General features: G+C 46.9%; 1 protein-coding gene across 4 annotated transcripts in view; it reads right to left on the bottom strand.

Annotated features, from left to right (window-relative positions):
• Window positions 1-19,329, bottom strand: part of YDJC (YdjC chitooligosaccharide deacetylase homolog) — a 61,027-nt gene that overhangs the window by 1,927 nt on the left and 39,771 nt on the right. For 3 of the 4 annotated variants that reach the window (XM_039504774.1, XM_039504775.1, XM_039504773.1), the window contains exons 3-5: window positions 6,357-6,516; window positions 4,393-4,492; window positions 1,600-1,777 (exon numbers count right to left, since the gene is read on the bottom strand). In XM_039504774.1, the coding sequence (XP_039360708.1) occupies window positions 1,600-1,777; window positions 4,393-4,492; window positions 6,357-6,516 (438 nt within the window). Of the gene's footprint in view, window positions 1-1,599; window positions 1,778-3,751; window positions 3,940-4,392; window positions 4,493-6,356; window positions 6,517-19,329 lie in introns of those variants that run through there. The other variant, XM_039504776.1, reaches the window with a different exon arrangement.

The raw sequence follows: 19,329 nt of genomic DNA, 5'->3' as shown, positions 1-19,329 counted from the left end.
ACCTCTAATAGCTTAATTGTGTGTAAATCTGACTCTGGAAAATGGGAATGCTTGCTAGCAGATCTGCCCCTGGTGTATAGCAGAGACATGCTTGCTTGCTTTAGGGACAAAATTACAGGCATTTACTACAGTTAGTACTGAAGAGCCAACAAACCCCACAGGGAGGGAGCCAGAGGCTGTGCATTCTTATGCATTAGCCACAGAATGCCTGGCTATGTTCCAGCTGCGGGGCCAAACTCCTGATGTTTCACCTGTGCAATCCCAAATGGGTTCGACAGGGGTAAGAGCGTGCAGAATAGAACACAATAAAGTTCCCAGGTATAACTGAGGACGGAGCTTGGCCTAGGAAGGCCACTTGTCTGGTGTTAAAGTGGATGGGCCTCTTTTTGAAAGGTTTGTCCCCTGTCTGGTACTGGATGTGGAATTGGCTGGGAGAACGCTGCTCTGCCCCGTCCAGCTCTTAAAAATGGCACCTCTGTGTGGCATGACCTTGAATGCACCATATGTACAAGATCATGCCGAGGGGGGAGGGCAGCAAGCTCTTACAGATGGAGCCTCCTCTGTGTGGCGTGACCTCACGCACTGGGTATATGAGATCATGCCAGCAGGGGCAGGCCCACGCTGCTCCCAGAAGCACCAGAATGTCGTGTGAGTGGCTGCTTTAATCTGTGTTACTGCTTATGGTGCATAAGCAGGCAAGACCCCAACGTGGCTTTCAGATTTCAGGCTGAGTTTGCAGGACTGACAGCAACTCAGTCTTTTTAATTGTAAACTGATGAAATCTGACACAGCCCCATTATTACCCAATAAACATAGGGTCATGTCAATTATACAGAGTCATGGCCAGAGCACTTTAAGAACTCTGGTTTGAACAGATGCTAGAGATCAGTTTCATAGGTCTCTGGCTCTGCTTCCTTTTGGCTTCAGCCATTTTGTCTCCCTCCATCTCTCTGTGACCGTTTGTTGCATGTGTTTGTTTTATCACAGTTTGCCGCCTTTGGCCAGCAGGAGACTAGATGGAGAAGTGGAACTAAAATACACATGAACAAACAGAAGTTAGAGAGACAAGGTGGGTGAGGTAATATCTTTTATTGGATCACCCTCTGGTAGTGACACAAGCTTTTAAGCCACACAGAGCTCTTCTGCAGGTGCTGAAGCAAAAGCTTGTTTCTCTCACCAGCAGAAGGCTGGTCCAATCAAAGAATTACCTCACCCACCTTGTCTCTCTAATATCCTGGCACTGACATGGCTACAACACTGCAAATCGAAGTTGGTATTTACATTTTCCCCTCATGTCTCAGTGGGAGGCTGCAGTGCCACATGTCTACCACCCTGTGGTGCTGTGGGAGGCTATAAATCAGCAGCAGTTGTAGGCCAATTGCCTGATTCAAGATGGTGTTTCCTGTAAGTAACCTAGTGCTTGTAGCTGGGCCTTTGAGTCCAAAGGAGACACAAAACACTACAGAAACTGCCCCTTTGAGGTAGGCGAATGCCTGCTCGCTGTTTCTGTAATGGTCTGCGTGGGAAGATGAAGAACAGCAAGAACTGGTAAGATCTGAATTCTTTAATGTATATATGCGATGGGTGTGTCTGTCTTACCTTATTCCATGTCTTGTAAACACATCTACTGTGCTAAGGGAATCTTTTTCTATTCCCAGATAAAAGTCCATTAGAGGTGGCTCTATCCACGCACAGCTGTGAAGGCCTGGTTCTATTGGCACACGTGTATACTTGATCCCATACTCCTCTAACACCTGTGCAAACACATGTCTAACTTCTACAAGAAAAGCCAGAGAGAATTTAGCTAGAAATTAGATAACTAGGAAATTAGCTTCCCTTTTCCTTACGACTGAAACATATAATCCCACCTGGCCTTTCTCCCCCCGAAAGGCTCATCTGTGAGGCATCCCAAGACCCTCTCCCTTTACCTCCCTCCAACCCACAAAGCACAGTGTCCAAAGAATCCCATCAGCACCTGGTAACATTACTCTGCAGCCAGAGCTCTGCTAGTGGCCCCGCACATGGGGTGCCAGGTGCAGGCCCTGTGCCCGGGGCTCTGCTCCTGGCCCCGTGCCTGCCCCCAGCCTTTTACCCATCTGGGTCCCCCACTCTCAGAGACACGGCACTGCTCCCGGTCCCAGCTGCGGGGGGGAGGGAGGCATGGACAGGGATAAGGGACGGTCTTTCAGCTTCCCCACTACTGAAAGGGTTCCAGTGCCACTGGTGTAAAATGGGAATAAAGATGCTCTCCCACCTTTGTAAAGCACACTGAGATCTCCAGATGGAAAGTGCTCCATAAATACAAAGCATTATTGGCATTAGGGGCTGTTTGTCCTTGAAAACATCATCACCTTTAATATGATCTGCTAATGTGGGAGTTTGCAGTGGAGGCTCTTCAGGAGGGAGACATCCTGAGCTATTGTGACACGTACATCCTGACCCTGCTGATGCAAGCTGGCTCTGATTGCACCTTTATGTGTCAATTTCACCTCGGTGCTTTAAAATCACCAGCCTCCAGTGAAGTTTTCCATTGCTGCAATTAACTGGTTGGCCTACAACAAGGCTCACTCTCTATCTGAATCCCTGCTGACGGGTGAAAGGTGACTCCAGTCAGGCCCTGTGATTCCCAGAGACTTGCTGGAAGAGTGGGGACTGAATTGCTCTGAAGCTGCAGCACCAAATTCCTCACCCTGGAAATAGCAGCTCTGTGGCCCACTGTCAGATCTCCCAATGTACATCTCTGAGTGAGGCTCAGCTGATCAATTACTGTTGTCATGGGAGACTGGCAGAAATGGAAACCTCTCCAGTCTTGTCAGCAGCTGTACTCCATTTATTGCTCCCTGAAGCCGGCACCACAGCCATGGTGGATAAACAGCTTGGCTGAAACCTTCAAAAGTGCATGATATACTCCTGGGTATTTGTAGGCGAAGCTCTGGTGTTAGCACCTCAGAAGATTTGGCACCTCCCATTCCTGCACAAAATCCCCCTAGGACAGTGGGATCAGTACAATAACTTCTCTCACCAGGCCCGGTCCTCTTGGGAGCGTAATCTGATCAGTTCTTCCTATTATAATTAAATCTAATATTTATTGCCCTTTGTTGTTATAATTAAGTATTAACAGGCAGCATTTGAGTTGTTCTGGAGAAAGGGAAGCCAGGGAAATTTCCACCCTCCACTCAGAAGCTTTAACTTCCCTGGGTGTTTTCAGCATCTATGATCCAGACGTGTCTGGGAAACATGCAGCATAAAATGTCTTCCCAGCTCCTCTCTGACTGGACTGACCACCAGCCTCTTTGAACACAGACCTCTGCCCTGCATGTATATGATAGGAAGGGGCACAGGACGGTATAGCATAGCTCCCTTCCTCCCACCCACAAACCTCTCCTCTGTGCCCAGCGAAGAGGGAGAAACATATCAGCTCTAATGTATTGTGTGCAATTCCTGCTACTTCAATTATAAGAAATGTGCTGCTGAGATCATAAAGCTGCAGTGAATGGCAGCAAAACAACTGCTGGTTTGGGCAGATAGTCAGAACGATTCAGAGCATTTAAGGCCAGATCTCCTGCATAGCACAGAGCCTTGCCATTAAAGGAGAGCCCAGCACAGACATCCGGGGGAAGAAGGGAAGATGTTCAAAGGCACAAAATGTAGTCAGTCATCCAACTGCCCTTCGTATTTCTGTATATTCCCCCCATCCCCCAAAGGATTAAAGCAGGTTCCCCAACGCAGTGCCCACGGACGCCATGGCGCCTGCGTCCTGGCCGGCGGTCGAGCATCTGCCGAAATGCCACCGAAATTCAGCAGCATTTCGGCAGCGACGCCTCTGGATGACGCCGCTTGCCGCCGCCAGACAAAAAATGTTGGGGAACCACTGGATTAAAGGGTCTCTTCTTCTCTTGATGCGATGCCTTTAAGCACAATCATCTCAAATGTCTGGTGCTAATAAAACACGGGGGAAAGAAACACCCAGGTATTTATAAAATGGTAAAAACAATATTAAAAAAAATCTCCCCCAACAGCATTGTAATGCTCTGAGTTTCAGAATGGCCAGGCAGCTGCCTGTTCCCTGCTTGACTCCTCCTGTGACGGGGCAGGGAATTAGTAAAGGAAAACCCTGCACTGAACTGTCAGCCCTGGAAGGGAAGCTGCCATTCTAGGACTGTGAAGATCCTCACAGTGTTAGAGGCAATGAAAGGGAAGTTAAATGGCAGCTGATTCAGGCACAGGAAGGATAATTTCCTCTCATGCTGGATGGGGACATTTCATGCTATAGTTCTTGATCAAATACCTTTGTATAAAGGATCATTCAGCAAACCGAGAGTGGGAGGGTTCCCTCAAAGCAGAATTATCCTGAATTCTGGGGGGCTGGGAGGAATATCACCACCACCCTACCTGGGAGAACATGAACATGCTGGTGTCCGTCCATGTGATGAGGGACATGACCTGTCAATTCACAGAAGAGGTCAACTTGTGCCATTAGCTCCTGTTTCACCTAAATAATGAAGGGGGTGGGGGAGGAAGAGAGAGTTGTCACTAGTGCAGAGAATAGGAGACATCTGGGACAAAGTATTCACTGGAGGACACCCCGCCCCATCCACCACACCATCCACTATTACTCATGTAGGGCCTGCTCCTCGGATGTGCTGAGCATCCTCAACTGGCAGCAGAGCCAACCCTGGACTCTGCTCTGTAATTTGCCAAGGGCCCTTGGTTCCCATTAGCTCTCTAGGATCAGGCCCCTAGAGCACGTCTGTGCGAGTGGGGCTATACATGGGGAGTGAGATTGTCAAAACCACCTAAGTATCAGAGGGGTAGCTGGGTTAGTCTGGATCTGTAAAAAGCAAGAGAGTCCTGTGGCACCTTATAGACTAACAGACGTATTGGAGCATGAGCTTTCGTGGGTGAATACCCACTTCGTCAGACAGTGGAAGTTTCCAAAGGCAGGTATAAATATGCAGGCAAGAATCAGTCTAGAGATAACGAGGTTAGTTCAATCAGGGAGGATGAGGCCCTCTTCTAGCAGTTGAGGTGTGAGCACCAAGGGAGGAGAGGCTGCTTTTGTGGTTGGCTAGCCATTCACAGTCTTTAGAAGAGGGCCTCATCCTCCCTAACTGAACTAACCTCGTTATCTCTAGACTGATTCTTGCCTGCATTGTTATACCTGCCTCTGGAAATTCCCCCTGCACGAAGTGGGTATTCACCCACGAAAGCTCATGCTCCAATACGTCTGTTAGTCTATAAGGCTGTGGCTACACTCAAAACTTCAGAGTGCTGCCGCAGGAGCGCTCCTACGGCAGCGCTTTGAAGTGCGAGTGTGGTCGCGCCCCAGCGCTGGGAAAGAGCTCTCCCAACGCTGCAGGTCCTCCACCTCACTGAGGGAATTAACTTACAGCCGCGCTCCCAGCGCTGGGGCACTGTTTACACTGGCGCTTTGCAGCGCTGTAACTTGCTGCGCTCGGGGGGGTGTTTTTTCACACCCCGAGCGAGAAAGTTGCAGCTCTGTAAAGCACCAGTGTAGCCAAGCCCTAAGGTGCCACAGGACTCTTTGTTGCTTTTTACAGATCCAGACTAACACGGCTCCCCTCTGATCCTTGAATGTTGTTATCCATGGCTGAATGCGCAGCTCTTCACAAGCAACAGGAAAGTGAAGGCTCTTGGCTTTCGCCAGCCTTTGTGTGGGTGATTCCTACCCTGACCTGCCCAAGCACCCTAGCACTTGTTACTACACTCCTGGGCCTCTCCTGAAGATACATCCAGAGGTGTTAAATTGTGTGGTGGCTTCATGTTCTAAAAGAGTCACTGGGGACTAGATTTAAGCCATGAAACGTCTCTCACTTGCTACCAAAATCCTGTTTGAACACAGATGAAAACCTCTTGCACCAACCCACCAAGTCAATGTGTTTAACATACCCTGATGATTCAAGCTGACAACTATCAGAATCAAACAGTTTCTCAGCAGGCAAATTAATCCTAATAAGCACTTCTATTGCATTTCCCATGCAATGATCTCAGGACACCTTATAAACAATAATTCCTGTAAAACCCCATCCACTTAGGTAAGCGGTTATAACATAGCCGCATGTGGGGAAACTAAGGCACAGAGCAGCACTGTGACTTGCCCATAGTCACAAGGCAGATCTAGGAGTAGGACCCAGAGCGCCTGCCTGCCAGGTTCCTCTTCCAACTACAAGACAACAGTCTCCAACACAGGCCATGTTAATCCTGGAGCTCACCCTGAGCTCTGACCTGGAGAAGCTTTCCACGTGATCTATGGATGAGCAATAAAGCAAAATGATTCTAGGGAAAGTTATGTCTATGGAAAGTGTTTGGGTAGCGTCAGCTGCTTTTTCTCCCACCTCTGACATTTTCAGGAGACCTTTTGCTAGAACCGTCCTGAATCCCATCTTTCCGTGGAAGAATCCGTCTTTGTTGAGCAGGGAGGAGTTCTTCTTGAGTGCCTTGCAGACAGGAGAGCCCTCGGACAGGTTGGCGTGCAGACCTATTGGAATGTTATGCCTAGAATATGAACAAAAGGCTGGTTAAGTTTCACCTTCCTGTAGCCAGTGGACGAGATCCTAGTTAAGGAGCTGGATTTATGTGGAGGGGTTTCATTGTCTCTTTCAATCATGGAATTTAGAGATGCTGCTCCTCTGGAAAGAGAGGCAGAGCAAAACGCTGAACAAGAGTAGATCCTCTCCAAGGATCAATCCTGTGTTGTCAGCTGGGAGACAATCTAATAGGTCCCTTCACTTCAAATGTCTTTGATTCTGTGTGACAGAATGGCAGGAACAGTAGCAATGAAACATCTTGGGCCAAACTCTGCCCTGCTGTAACTCCACCATAGTGAATTTGGCCCTCATCACCCTGCTTCTGACAGCAGTTCACTGGTATTTTCATAGACAGTGCATCCAGAGATGGCATTTATTACATTAAAATACATTGCTTACAGGACATTCCAGGTTTGCCTGACAGTTTATTTTTAAGATGCCCTTTGATAAAATCCAGTTATAGACAGTACATAAGACATATAGATATTATGGTAACAGTGCAAGCTACGAGTGTGTGGTAAGAAACACCAGAGTTTAAGGGCAACTCAGTTCAACAGGCTGGATTTGTGATCACAGACAGTGCCCAGGTCTTCTGTTTATGTACAAGGACAATTGCTGAGTGAACAACATGGATGGTGTTGTACAAATTAGCACTTCTCGCTATTAGAGAAGGATGGTAACAGCAGAGAGTTGGCAGAGGATAAATGCAAAGCCTATACTTAAATAACAGCAAGGGTCTGACTTAACTGCGGATTAAAAATTAACAAAAGCCAGATCTCTTAAAATGTCATTTACTGAAATGCTTTGCATAGCAATTACATTTTCTTGCTCAGTGTTTATTATGGTTTCCCCTACAATGAATACAGGAACCACAAGTGCTTAGATATGTTGTTAGTTTCTCTGTTGCTTCTGGAAACGCTTCTGTGCTGGCTGAATTCTGCTTTGAAACTTCTCCCAGAGCTACTCCTGGGTCTCCTAAAGACCCAGGAAGGGGTGGAGGAATGATATAGTGCCTCTCTCTCTAGCTCTGCTGCCACAAGGCTGCTGTGTTCGAGCACTCCCAAGTCTCTCAAGTACGAGTCTCTGAGTGGCCGCTTTGAGGAACTTTGCCATTGTACCTTCATAACTTAAAACTGTCGGGTTTGTAACCATTTAAATCCAATCTTTCATGTGCCCTTTACATGTAGCTGCTACAAAGGCCAGTAGGAACTCTGGCATGGATTCCACAACAAAGCCGGCAAAAGTGAACTTCTTATTTCAAAACTCCACACGCTAGCCAGCCCCACTCCTGGGTTCCCCAGTGTGTCCTGACTTCTATAAGCCCCACTTCTAGACTGCTTGGGGCGGCAGTACTGGTGTCAGCTACATGGGGTGCCCTAGTGTGGACAGGGCTCTGGCTCCAGCAGCTGTTTCCAGCTACATGCTCTGTGCACATTTACCTGACACGGCGCCGAAAACAGCTGCTGGAGCCAGAGAACCTTCTACACAAAGGCCCCAATGCAGTTAATACCAATGCAGCTGAACCCACCTGGGACTATGTTACCATTCCCTGGTGTAGCTCTGCTTCTGGGGTTTGATCTTTCCCAGTGACAGGGCGCTCCATGGGGCTGGAATACTTACAATGGATATTCTGTATGGTTGGCCATGTGGGAGTTTTCTAGTTACGGGGAAGGGATAGGAAAGCCTGAAGAAAGGCTCTAGAGGCCACTGGATCCACAGGGAAGGCAGTGGACAGTCCCCTGAATCGTGGGGAATCCATGAGCACATCCTGCTCCCAACTGTGTTGCTTCTTGGCGTCTCTTCCCCTCAGCAGATATGCTGAAGTCACAAAGGTTAAGAGAGTTGGGCTTGTTTTCACTGTAAAAGGAGGCTTTGAGGTAACTTCAACCATGTTCCAAAACTTTGGCTAAGATCACCTGACCATCTGGTAAGTCCTCTATTGAGGAGCTATATTCTGCCCTGGCAAAGGGATTGACCATCTGCTCTTTAGATCTCTAACTCTATAGTCCTCTGAGGGCTACTGATAACGTGTCATCTTCCTGTTCTACATGTGTGTGTTTTCTTTGGGATACCTTAAGCCATTTAATGCATGTATTCAGCAACAGATCCTCTGCAATGGGTGGTGTTCCTAACAGTTCCAACGCTGGGGACAGATACTCTCCCACATTAACTAAACTGGATGGAAAACCAAAGCAAAAGGAATATTTTGGCAGTGATTTGCACTGCCACGAGGGGACAGGGTTCTGTTCCTGATGCCAGGCACACTTTATTCAGGTCAGTGGGGTACAGGTGTATGGAGGGAACAACACCAGAACCTGACCCAGTGTCCACTGAAGTCAATAGGAGCTTGTCCACTGACTCCAACGGGCATTACTTCCACGGGCTGCAGTGCCTCTCAGCATCGAAAAGGAACCTCTCCAGCCACTGATGAGCAATAAGAATGGAAAGAGACGGTGAAAACTGAGATATGTGGGGAGGATCCCAAAGACTCATGTCCATTAGGAACAGGGAGGGACAACCCTTACCCCTCCTTAGAAGAAAATTTCCAGCCTGGGGCAGATAATTGTCTTACACCTACACAGTAGCAATACTTTACTCTTGCACGGCTCTTTACAAAGGAGGGGAGGGATTGTTATCCTCACTGCTCTGATTGACACACAGAGACAATAACTTGTCCGAGGCTACACAGCAGCTCGGTGGCCAAACAGAATGCAGCTCTCCTGTTTGCAGTCTGGTGCCCTCTCCACCCATTTACTATGCACGGGCCCCCTTCCGGAATGAGCATTGTCAGTCACTCCTGGCCACTAACACAAATTGTTTTTTAAAAATCCGAATCTAAAGCCAATCTAATTAAACTGACACCATTTGTAAAGCAGAATAGTTGTATCTGGTGACACTGCTGATTTGTCACAACCCCCGTTGCTGTCAATGGCCTGAAATGCAAAACACTTGAACATTTTGAAGAGAGTCCCTAAAGTAAGCTGGGGGATTCACTTGGCCTCTAAATCAATTTTACCCAGTGTGTTAAGCAATAACCACAATTCTATGATCAGTTGACAGAGACCTGCAAATGTATGTTTACAAGATTGTCTGGATAATCTCTGGGTAATATACAGAGAGGCAACAGCTGTGCAGCATCAGGGTTTAATTAAATTGTGATTGAACAAAGCCAAAAAGACACAATTTCTGTGAACTCGGGCACACACCTCGTGTCAAATACCCAACGGCGCTATCCATAGGAATCAGGCAGGAGGATTTAGTAAGCTCCTTGGGGCAGAATTCTAGTCTGTTTTGTGTTCTGTACCACACTGAGCATATTGTCAGCACTCAGCAATGGGACAGCATCCAGTTCCTTCTCCTGAGTGAAGGGTAACTGTCAAAGCCAGCCCACCGGCTGTGTTCTCAAAAACCTTTATGCATCATCCAATGCAGGGGTAGGGAAGGAGAACGCACTCTTGTGGTAAATGCAAACAAGGGAGGGGAATAAACTAGGTAAATGAATCATTAGAATAATTTCCTTTTCAAGGATCTGTTGTTTCTCAGCGTGAGAGCTCTAAGCAAATGTTCCTGCTGAAACAATTGACCTTTCCGCAGTCACAATAAATGCTGAGTTCAGAATGTAGTTGAGTATCTCTGAACACGTCTGTCTCCTGACCCCAAGTCCTGACCAGCCATGTGCTGGGCCCAGTGCAAAACCTGGGATTCATTCTTTGAGACCAGTATCTTCAGTTGTTTTGAATTCCTAGCTGGGAATCTGGAAGGGATCTTCCTAGGCCCTTACACAGAGCTCTTGCTTTAAGCTGCATGTCATCGAATAGCAGTGCTGTTGAGTGAATTCTGTTCTCTTCCTTTATAAGTAAATGGATCTCTGTTGGCATCCTGTTTATATCCCTACCTTGGAAACCACCAGCTGGCTGGGCTTGTCGGCTTTTATTACAAGTGGTGACATGATAAAGATAGAAATATCTGCATACAGATGTCACGTTAGTAATATCACAGTGCCTGACACTAGGGAAAGCAATGCTCTGCTGTGCAATGCTTCTAAGAATTTATGCCAGTGGAGCATCTTTGGATTTCTGCTTGGCGAATACAAACACATTTACGCAAATAAAGTTGTTGCGTAAGAGTAGTCACTGCCTCCCTCTGGCAAACTTGAAGATCTGGCCAAAGAACACATCTAATAGTCATACATCTTGTTCTTGTTTTTCTTCCCATTATGTCTGATTACAAAGCCTTCTATTCGGAGACAAGGCTTCTTCGGCCTGATCTACATTAAAAACTTTTGTTAGTATAGCACTGTTGGTTAGGAGTGTAGTTTTATTACGACACTTTTATACTGGCAAAAGCCCTCAAGTGGATGCAGTTCATACCTGCAAAAAAGTCCTTTTGCCATATAGGTTACTTCATGTGGGGAGCTGGTAAAAGCGATACGGTAAAAGCACTCGTTTGGTGGGAGTAATCAGATACCAATTACCTGAATGAAATAAACTCCAGCAGCAAAAGCACTTCTGCTGGTATAAGCTGTGCCTACGGTAGGAGGGTTTGCTGGACCAGCTATCTCAATAAACCCTATCTAGGGTAATGTCACTGGCTGGCCCTCCAGGCAAGCCAGGCTCAGCCTTTTCTATCCCACACTAGCTAGCCCCGAGCTGATAGCGATATGGCAGTTTAATGATCATTAGTGATCCCAGCTGCAGGGAATCATGAACTGCTACTTACACAGCGCTAGGAGTTCGGGGGGGGGGGGGGGGTGGATTGCAGAGCAGGGTCCGGCACCTGCGAGGGCACTAGGGCTTAACCAGGGACAAAGTCGGGTAGAAGGGCCCCCGGGGAGTAGGTTAGGCTCCTGTGGGGGAAGCCCTGAGCAGGGAGATGTCATGGGGAACCTGCCAGGGAGGCAGTGAGGGAAAACCTGCTAAGACAAGAAGTAACAAAGGGAGACCTCTGCCAGAGCAGGTCAGGCTCCTGTGAGGGAGGCCTGAGGAAGGGCCCATAGAAACATTGCAATGGAGCCTGAGAGGGCGGAAGAATTATTATTTGGACATTTAGCTTGGACTATCAGTTGGACCTTGCCCTGTCCCAGAAGGGGACAGAACTTTATGACGTGGCCAGAGGGCTGAGCCACAAGAGACCTGGTGAGAGGCAGACAGCTTCCAGGAGGCACTGGCGACATTGCACCCTGATGTAAGAGGGTGCTCTGGAGGCTGAGTACACTACTTTGCAGGCAGACGAGGCCTTATACTGTGCTGTCCCCATTCATTCAATGGTTGGGTCATCACAGCTCACTGAGGAAGTGGTTAGCAGTCAGAGAAGAGGGTGGAGGGAGCAGCAGAAATACTTCCAGATTAGGTAAATGTCAAGCAGGAGGATCAGAATGAAGTCACTGTTTACACACACGTTTTGCAATTGGCGTTGACGGGAAAGGAAGTGAAAACAGAGGGCAATGACATGTGGTTTGGTTAGAATTTTTCTTCTAAATGTACCCAGATGTGGTAGAGTTTGTGCAACTAACATTCTGCCTCTGAGCTACAAAAAAACCAAATGCGACTAGGGAAGACTATCAACTTCCATTTGACAATGTTTAATTTTTCCATCGAATGTTTTGGTTTAAGCAGCGCATAACAGATAAGGGACGTTGATGTTCAATCACAATTGAGCTGACAAAAGAATGAAGAAAATACTGTGGAAAATGTTTAAAAAGACCTGTCTATCTCCAGTAAAAATAAGATGTTGGAATCTATCTACATAGTGCTATAAAATAACCTAAGAATAGCAGGTCTGAGGGTACGTCTACACTACGGGATTATTCCGAATTTACATAAACCGGTTTAGCAAAACAGATTGTATAAAATCGAGTGTGCGTGGCCACACTAAACACATTAAATCGGTGGTGTGCATCCACGGTCCGAGGCTAGCGTCGATTTCTGGAGCATTGCACTGTGAGTAGCTATTCCGTAGCTGTCCCATAGTTCCCGCAGCCTCCCCCGCCCCTTGGAATTTCCGGGTTGAGATCCCAGTGCCTGATGGGGCAAAAATCATTGTCGCGGGTGGTTCTGGGTAAATGTCGTCAGTCACTTCTTCCGCTGGGAAAGCAACAGCAGACAAGCATTTCCCTGGATTGCCCTGGCAGATGCCATAGCATGGCAATCATGGAGCCTGTTTTGCCTTTTGTGACTGTCACCGTATGTGTACTAGATGCCGTTCACAGAGGCGATTCAGCAGCGCTACACAGCAGCATGCTTTTGCTTTTGCATGATAGCAGAGATGGTTACCAGCCATATTGCACCATCTACCATACCATAAATTGGTAATAAGATGATCGTGGCTACCAGTCCTTTTGCACTGCACCATCTGTTGCTGTCATAAGTGCCCCTGGCTGCTCTTAGCCAGGGGCGCAAAAGCCAAAATTGGGAATGACTCCCTGAGTCAATCCCTCCTTTTTGGTATCTAAAAATAGAATCAGTCCTGCCTAGAATATGGGCAAGTGTACTAGAGAACCACTGTATCATAGAACCAGAGAGCACAGCTGCTCTGTGTCAGATCCAGCAGAAATTTTGAGCTGTATGCTATTCACAGGGGTGCTCCTGCAACAACCCCACCTGTTGATTCCATTCTACCCCCAGCCTTCCTGGGCTACCATAGCATTGTCCCCCCACTTGTGTGATGACACAGTGACTTGTTAGTGAGAAATGAGTGGAAGGCAGCCTTCAGCTGCTATGACAGTCCAGACAGGACATTAAGGAGTGTGGAGGAGAGGAGCCCAGCATCCCACTGCTAGTCCAGGGGCAACTGAATCTTTTCTTTACACATGAAGGGTGGGGGCTGATGGAGCTCAGCCCCCTGTTGCTATGATGAAGACAGTTACCAGCCATATTGCACCATCTACCAGAAAAAATTAGGGACAGGCACCCTTGATCGACCTAACGGATGCTAGTCGGCGTGGTTACCAGTCCTTTTGCACTGCCCCATGTGCCAATAGGCTGATGATGACGATGGGTATCAGTCATACTGCATCATCAGCCACCCATGGCGGGGGGGGGGGAGCAAGAATGTTGGTGTTGAGTGCTGCAGCATCGCATCTATCTGCAGCATTCAGTAAAGATACGGTGACATGTAAAAGACTCGAGAGGATTGTTTTCCCTTTCACTTCTGGGGGTGGGTGGGGGGGTGCGTAAATTGCCGAGCTATGCCCTGACCCCACCGCGGACACTGTGTTTGACCCTAGAAGCATTTGGAGCTCAGCCAAGAATGCAAATACTTTTCGGAGACTGCAAGAACTGTGGGATAGCTTGAGTCCTCCAGGCCATGAGCGTCCATTTGATTCTTTGGCTTTCAGTTACGCTTGTCACGCAGCAGTGAGCTGAGTCCCTGCTATGGCGTCTGTCTGGAGATTTTTTAAAAATGATTTTGAATTTCGTCTTCTGTAATGGAGCGCTGATAGAACAGATTTGCCTGCCCTTACAGCAATCACATCCGCATGGTCCATGCTGGAGCTCTTTCTTTATTTTGATTTTTAACTGCCTCGCCACACGTGCTGATCGGAGCTCCACGCTGGGCAAACAGGAAATATTCAAAAGTTCAAGGGGCTTTTCCTGTCTACCTGGCCACTGCATCCGAGTTCAGATTGCTGTCCAGAGCGGTCAGTGGTGCACTGTGGGATACCACCCGGAGGCCAATACCGTCGATCTGCGGCCACACTAACCCTAATCCAATATGGTAATACCGATACTAGCGCTACTCCTCTCGTTAGGGAGGAGTACAGAAACCGGTTTAAAGAGCCCTTTATATCGATATAAAGGGCCTCTTAGTGTGGACGGGTGTGGTGTTAAATCGGTTTTACGCTCCTTAAACCGGTTTAAACACGTAGTGTAGACCAGGCCTAAGTCTCCGCTCCTATGTACTGCCGTTGATACTGGTGGAGTTGCAATTCAGGGTGAACAATAAACCTTTTTAGGAGTGTCTCACAACCAGCTGAGAGAGACAAGGTATTAAAGTTGTTTTTCAAGTCTTGCAACATCCAGGCCTTGTTCTGATCACCAACTCCTGCTCTGATGCTAGCAGCATCCCACCAGCCACACAAACCTGCTGCAGCACACAGCTGGTCCAACCAAACCAGCAGAGGGGGCAGAGAATTCCCCTTAAGTATACTTCAGTTCCTTCGATATTTTTGTGTCTCACTGGGCGATTGATACAGTGGAACCTGCACTCGGGGCCATTTCCAATAGGCAAGCCTTGTCTTCAGTGATATCTCTAAAACGTCCCCAAGCTTTCCAGTCTGAATTAAGTTGACCTTCAGTGAACGTCCTGTGTACATCAGGCAACCAAATTTTGTTGGCCCATTGGGTGGCTGTCTTAACAGGGCTGCCCAGAGGATTCAGGAGGCCTGGGGTCTTCAGTGGCGGGGTCCCCCGCTTCAGTGGTAATTTGGCGTCGGGGGTTCCTTCCGCTCTGGGACCCGCCGCCGAAGTGCCTCAAAGACCCAATTGCCGCCAAAGACCTGGCACTTCGGCAGTGGGTCCCAGGGCGGAAGGACCCCCCACCGCGGATCTTCGGGACACTTCGGCGGCGGGTCCCGGAGCAGAAGGACCCCCCGCTGCCAAATTGCTGCCCAAGACCCGGAGCAGAAGAATCTCTGGGGGCCCAGGCCCCGTGAGAGTTTTCCGGGGCCCTCATAGCGAGTGAAGGACCCCACTCCAGGGCCCCCAAAAAACTCTCATGGGGCCCCTGCAGGGCCCGGGGCACATTGCCCCACTCCCTCCCCCGGTCCTCCCAGGCGGCCCTGTGTCTTAAGCCAGTCTTCATTGTGCTTTTTTGATATAACTTTGCAAGAACACCCAATATCCTACTGTGGCTGTGGAGGTGTCTTCAGCTGGTGCATGATGGGAGGTGCCACGTTAGACTGGGAGCCAATATTCAGAGCAGGATATAATGAGGGGCCTACCAAGGAAAAAAGATGTTTCAAACTTTGTAGGTGTTGACTCCCGGGGACATTCAGGTTGTACATTTATTTTCAGACTGCTAGACCAGCATCTTATTTCTTTGAGGCTGTATTTATTCAGCTTCTTAAAACCTGCAAACATGGCTGTAGACTAGTCTCTTGTGAGCTATGGAACAAAGAAGAGCAGTACAAAGCCAAACAGTACTGAAAACTGACAAGCTAAGTGCTGTGAGACAAAACCAGAACACAACCCCTGCAGTGGTATAAAACCCCACCTATGCAAAGCGATTTCCCATATGCAAACCAAGACCTTAATCAGAAAAATGTGCATGGAAATTGTTTAAGAACGCTTTACTAGATGCCCCAAAGCCACAATCCCACAATTGAGGAAGAAGGCTGCACTGATTAAAAAACCAACCTGGTTTAGAGGAGATATGAAAGCAGCTATAAAAAATGCAACAACTGGAAGAAAGGGGAAGTTGACAGTAATGAAAATAAATCAGAAACTAGGAATTTTAGAAAATTGATAAGGGAAGCAAAGGGACACAAGGAGACATGTATGGCCAGCAGAGTTAAGGACAATAAGCAGTTTTTTAAGTATATGAGGAACAAAAAGAATCCTAACAATGGTGTTGGTCCATTACTAGATGGAAATGATAGAATTATCAATAATAATACTGAAAAGGCAGAAGTGTTCAATAAATATTTTTGTTCTGTTTTTGGGGGAAAAACAGATGATATAGTCATATCGTATGATAACATTATCTACTAGTATGTCAAAGGATGTTAAACAGCAGCTACTAAAGTTAGACATTTTTAAATGAACGGGTTGAAATAAACTTGTATCCAAGAGTTTTAAAGAGCTGGCTCGGGAGCTCGCTGGACTGTCAGGGCTGATTTTCAATAAGTCTTGGAACACCAGAGGAGTTCCAGAAAACTGGAGGAAAACTAATGTTGTGCAATATTTTAACAGGGTAAATGGGATAACCAGAGTAATTGTAGGCCTGTCAGTCTGACCTCAATCCCAGGCAAAATAATGGAGCAGCTGATATGGGACTCAATTAATAAATAAAGGAGGGTAATATAATTAATGCTGATCAACATGGGTTTATAGAAAACAGATCCTGTCGAACTAACAATATCTTTTTTAAAAAATAAGATTACAAGTTTTATTGAGAAAAGAAATAGTGTTGATGTAACAAACTTACAGACTAACGTAAGATATGTGACTTGATACCATATGACATTCTGATTAAAGAACTAGAAAGATATAAATTTAACATGGCACACATTAAATGCATTAAAAGCTGGCTAATTAATGGGTCTCAAAATGTAATTGTAAATGGGAAATCATCATCATCAAACAGGTGTATTTCTAGTGGGGTCCTGCAAGGATCACAGTTTTCGGCCCTACACTAGTTAACATTTTTATTAATGATTTGGAAGAAAACAGAAAATCGTCACTGATAACGTTTGTAGATGACACAAAAATTGGGGACTGGTAAATAATGAAGAGGGCTGGTGACTGAGAGAGAGTGATCTGGATTGGTTAGTAAAATGGGCACAAGCTAACAATGTGTGTTTAAATACAGCTAGATATAAATGTATACATCTAGGAACAAAGAATGTAGACCTTATATACACGATGGGGGACTCTATCCTGGGAAGCACTGACTCTGAAAAAGATTTGGGGAATGGAGTAGATAATCAGCTAAACATCAGCTCCCAATGCAACATTGTGGCCAAAACAGCTAATGCAGTTCTTGGATGCATAAACAGGGGAATCTCACGCAGGAGTAGAGAGGTGATTTTACTTCTGTATTTGGCACTGGGTGATCCCTGCTGGAATACTGTGTCCAGTTCTGGTGTCCACAGTTCAAGAACAATGTTGATCAGTTGAAGAGGGTCCAGAGAAAAGCCACGAGAATGATTAAGGGATTAGAAAACCTGCCTTATAGTGACAGACTCAAGGAGCTCAATCTATTTATCTTAACAAAGAGAAGGTTAAGGGGTGGTGTGATCACAGTGTATAAGTACCTACATGGGGAACAAATATTTAATAATGGGCTCTTCAGTCTAGCAGAGAAAGACATAACGTGATCCGATGGCTGAAAGTTGAAACTAGACAAATTCACACTGGAAATAAGATTACATTTTTAACAGTGATGATAATTACCGTAATCGTTGGAACCATTTACCAAGGGTTGTAGTGAATTATCCATCACTGACCATTTTTAAATCAAGATTGGATGCTTTTCTAAAAGCTGTCCTCTAGGAATTATTTTGGGGAAGTTCCATGGCCTGTGTGAGACAGGAGGTCAGACTAGATGATCACAATAGTCCCTTGTGGCCTTGGACTCGATAATCCCAGTCATAGATTCAGTGAAAGTGAGATCTGGTGGGATCTGCAAAGCAGTGCCATGAGGGATGGGAAACCTGGTATTTGCCAAGTTGGCCATCTCAACACTGCATAATTTCTGATTGCAAAGGCATTGCAAGTTAACATTACCCAAGGCAGCCCTGCCTTGTGCACAGGAATAATTATGTGCTGGCTGTTTGGCTCACAAAGGCTGCAGATGCTTAGGGGGAAAACACAAGCCATCTGTCCCCACTGTGGATGGCCTGGGACAGAGACTGTCTAAATACTTCCATACTCAGAACTACTGATGGCTGAAGCAGCTCCTCTCGTCAAAGTGCAGGGTTCAGCAGTTTCCCGGAGATGCCATTGACAGCTACTGCTTCTCTGCAGTGGGGTTTCACCCATGCTCGCTGTTCCTTACAACACTAATGCGTGCAGATCCACGGGATCTTAGAGCAACACTTCACTATAGACTTTTGCAGATGCTGAAACCTGTACACAGACTTCCCCCAAAGTTTCTTGGGGCAGAGGGCCCCGAACTACAGCTCCACAGCAAATAAGGCTGAATTCCTGTATTCCTTACATGGGGGCTCAGGGACGATATGAGTGGCTGGAGAAGAACCAGACAGGGGACACTGTGGGAAGGCAAAGATCTACATCTGGATGTTGAAAGTTGTGGGGAGTTGGTTTTTTTATTTTTTTTGCTGCTGTTTCCCAGACTCTACAGTCGCTCGTTTTGCTTTGTAGCTCCTATGAAGACCTGCTAATTCCTGCTGTCTTACTTCTGCTGAGTCGCCCAACCACAGCATAAGGCAACATATGGTGCTCCAAAGGAGGCCTAGCATGTCTAGGATGACATACACTTCACAATCATAGGGCTTGTCTGAACAAATACTTAGTTTGCGGCAAGCTGGGGTGTGAATCTACCCCGCACTAGCCTGCTGTGTGCTAAGTTTCATGTGGACCCTGCTGACGCTCACTAATAGTTCCCTAGTGTACTTTGATCTACTCCTGTGTCAAACCTTGATAGATCAAAGTCCACTAGGGAGCTCTTATTGCATGGCAGCAGAGTCCACGCAGACACATAGTCTGCAGCAGAATACGTTCACACCCTGGCTAGCAATGAACTAAGTATTCATTTAGACAAATCCACAGTGTGGCACAAAAATAAACTAATTCCCACGTAATTCTGAAAGGAGATATCTCAGAGAGAGAGAACCCTCATTTATTTGTACTCAATAGTTAAGTTATGTCTGTGTTTGAGGCCAGCTACTTTAAGGGTTCTTCTCTACTCGGACACCCCCCCAGAACCCCGACCAGGGGTATTCTATCTGCTACCCAAGATCCATAAACCTGGAAACCCTGGATGCCCCATCATCTCAGGCATTGGCACTCTTACAGCAGGATTGTCTGGCTATTTGGAGTCTCTCCTCAGACCCTATGCTACCAGCACTCCCAGCTATCTTCGAGACACCACCAACTTC

Source organism: Mauremys reevesii, linkage group 18 (assembly GCF_016161935.1).
Source record: "Mauremys reevesii isolate NIE-2019 linkage group 18, ASM1616193v1, whole genome shotgun sequence".
In the NCBI taxonomy this organism is placed as follows: domain Eukaryota; kingdom Metazoa; phylum Chordata; order Testudines; family Geoemydidae; genus Mauremys; species Mauremys reevesii.
Note: the sequence above shows the minus strand (reverse complement) of the source record. Positions and strands in the feature narration are given on the sequence as shown.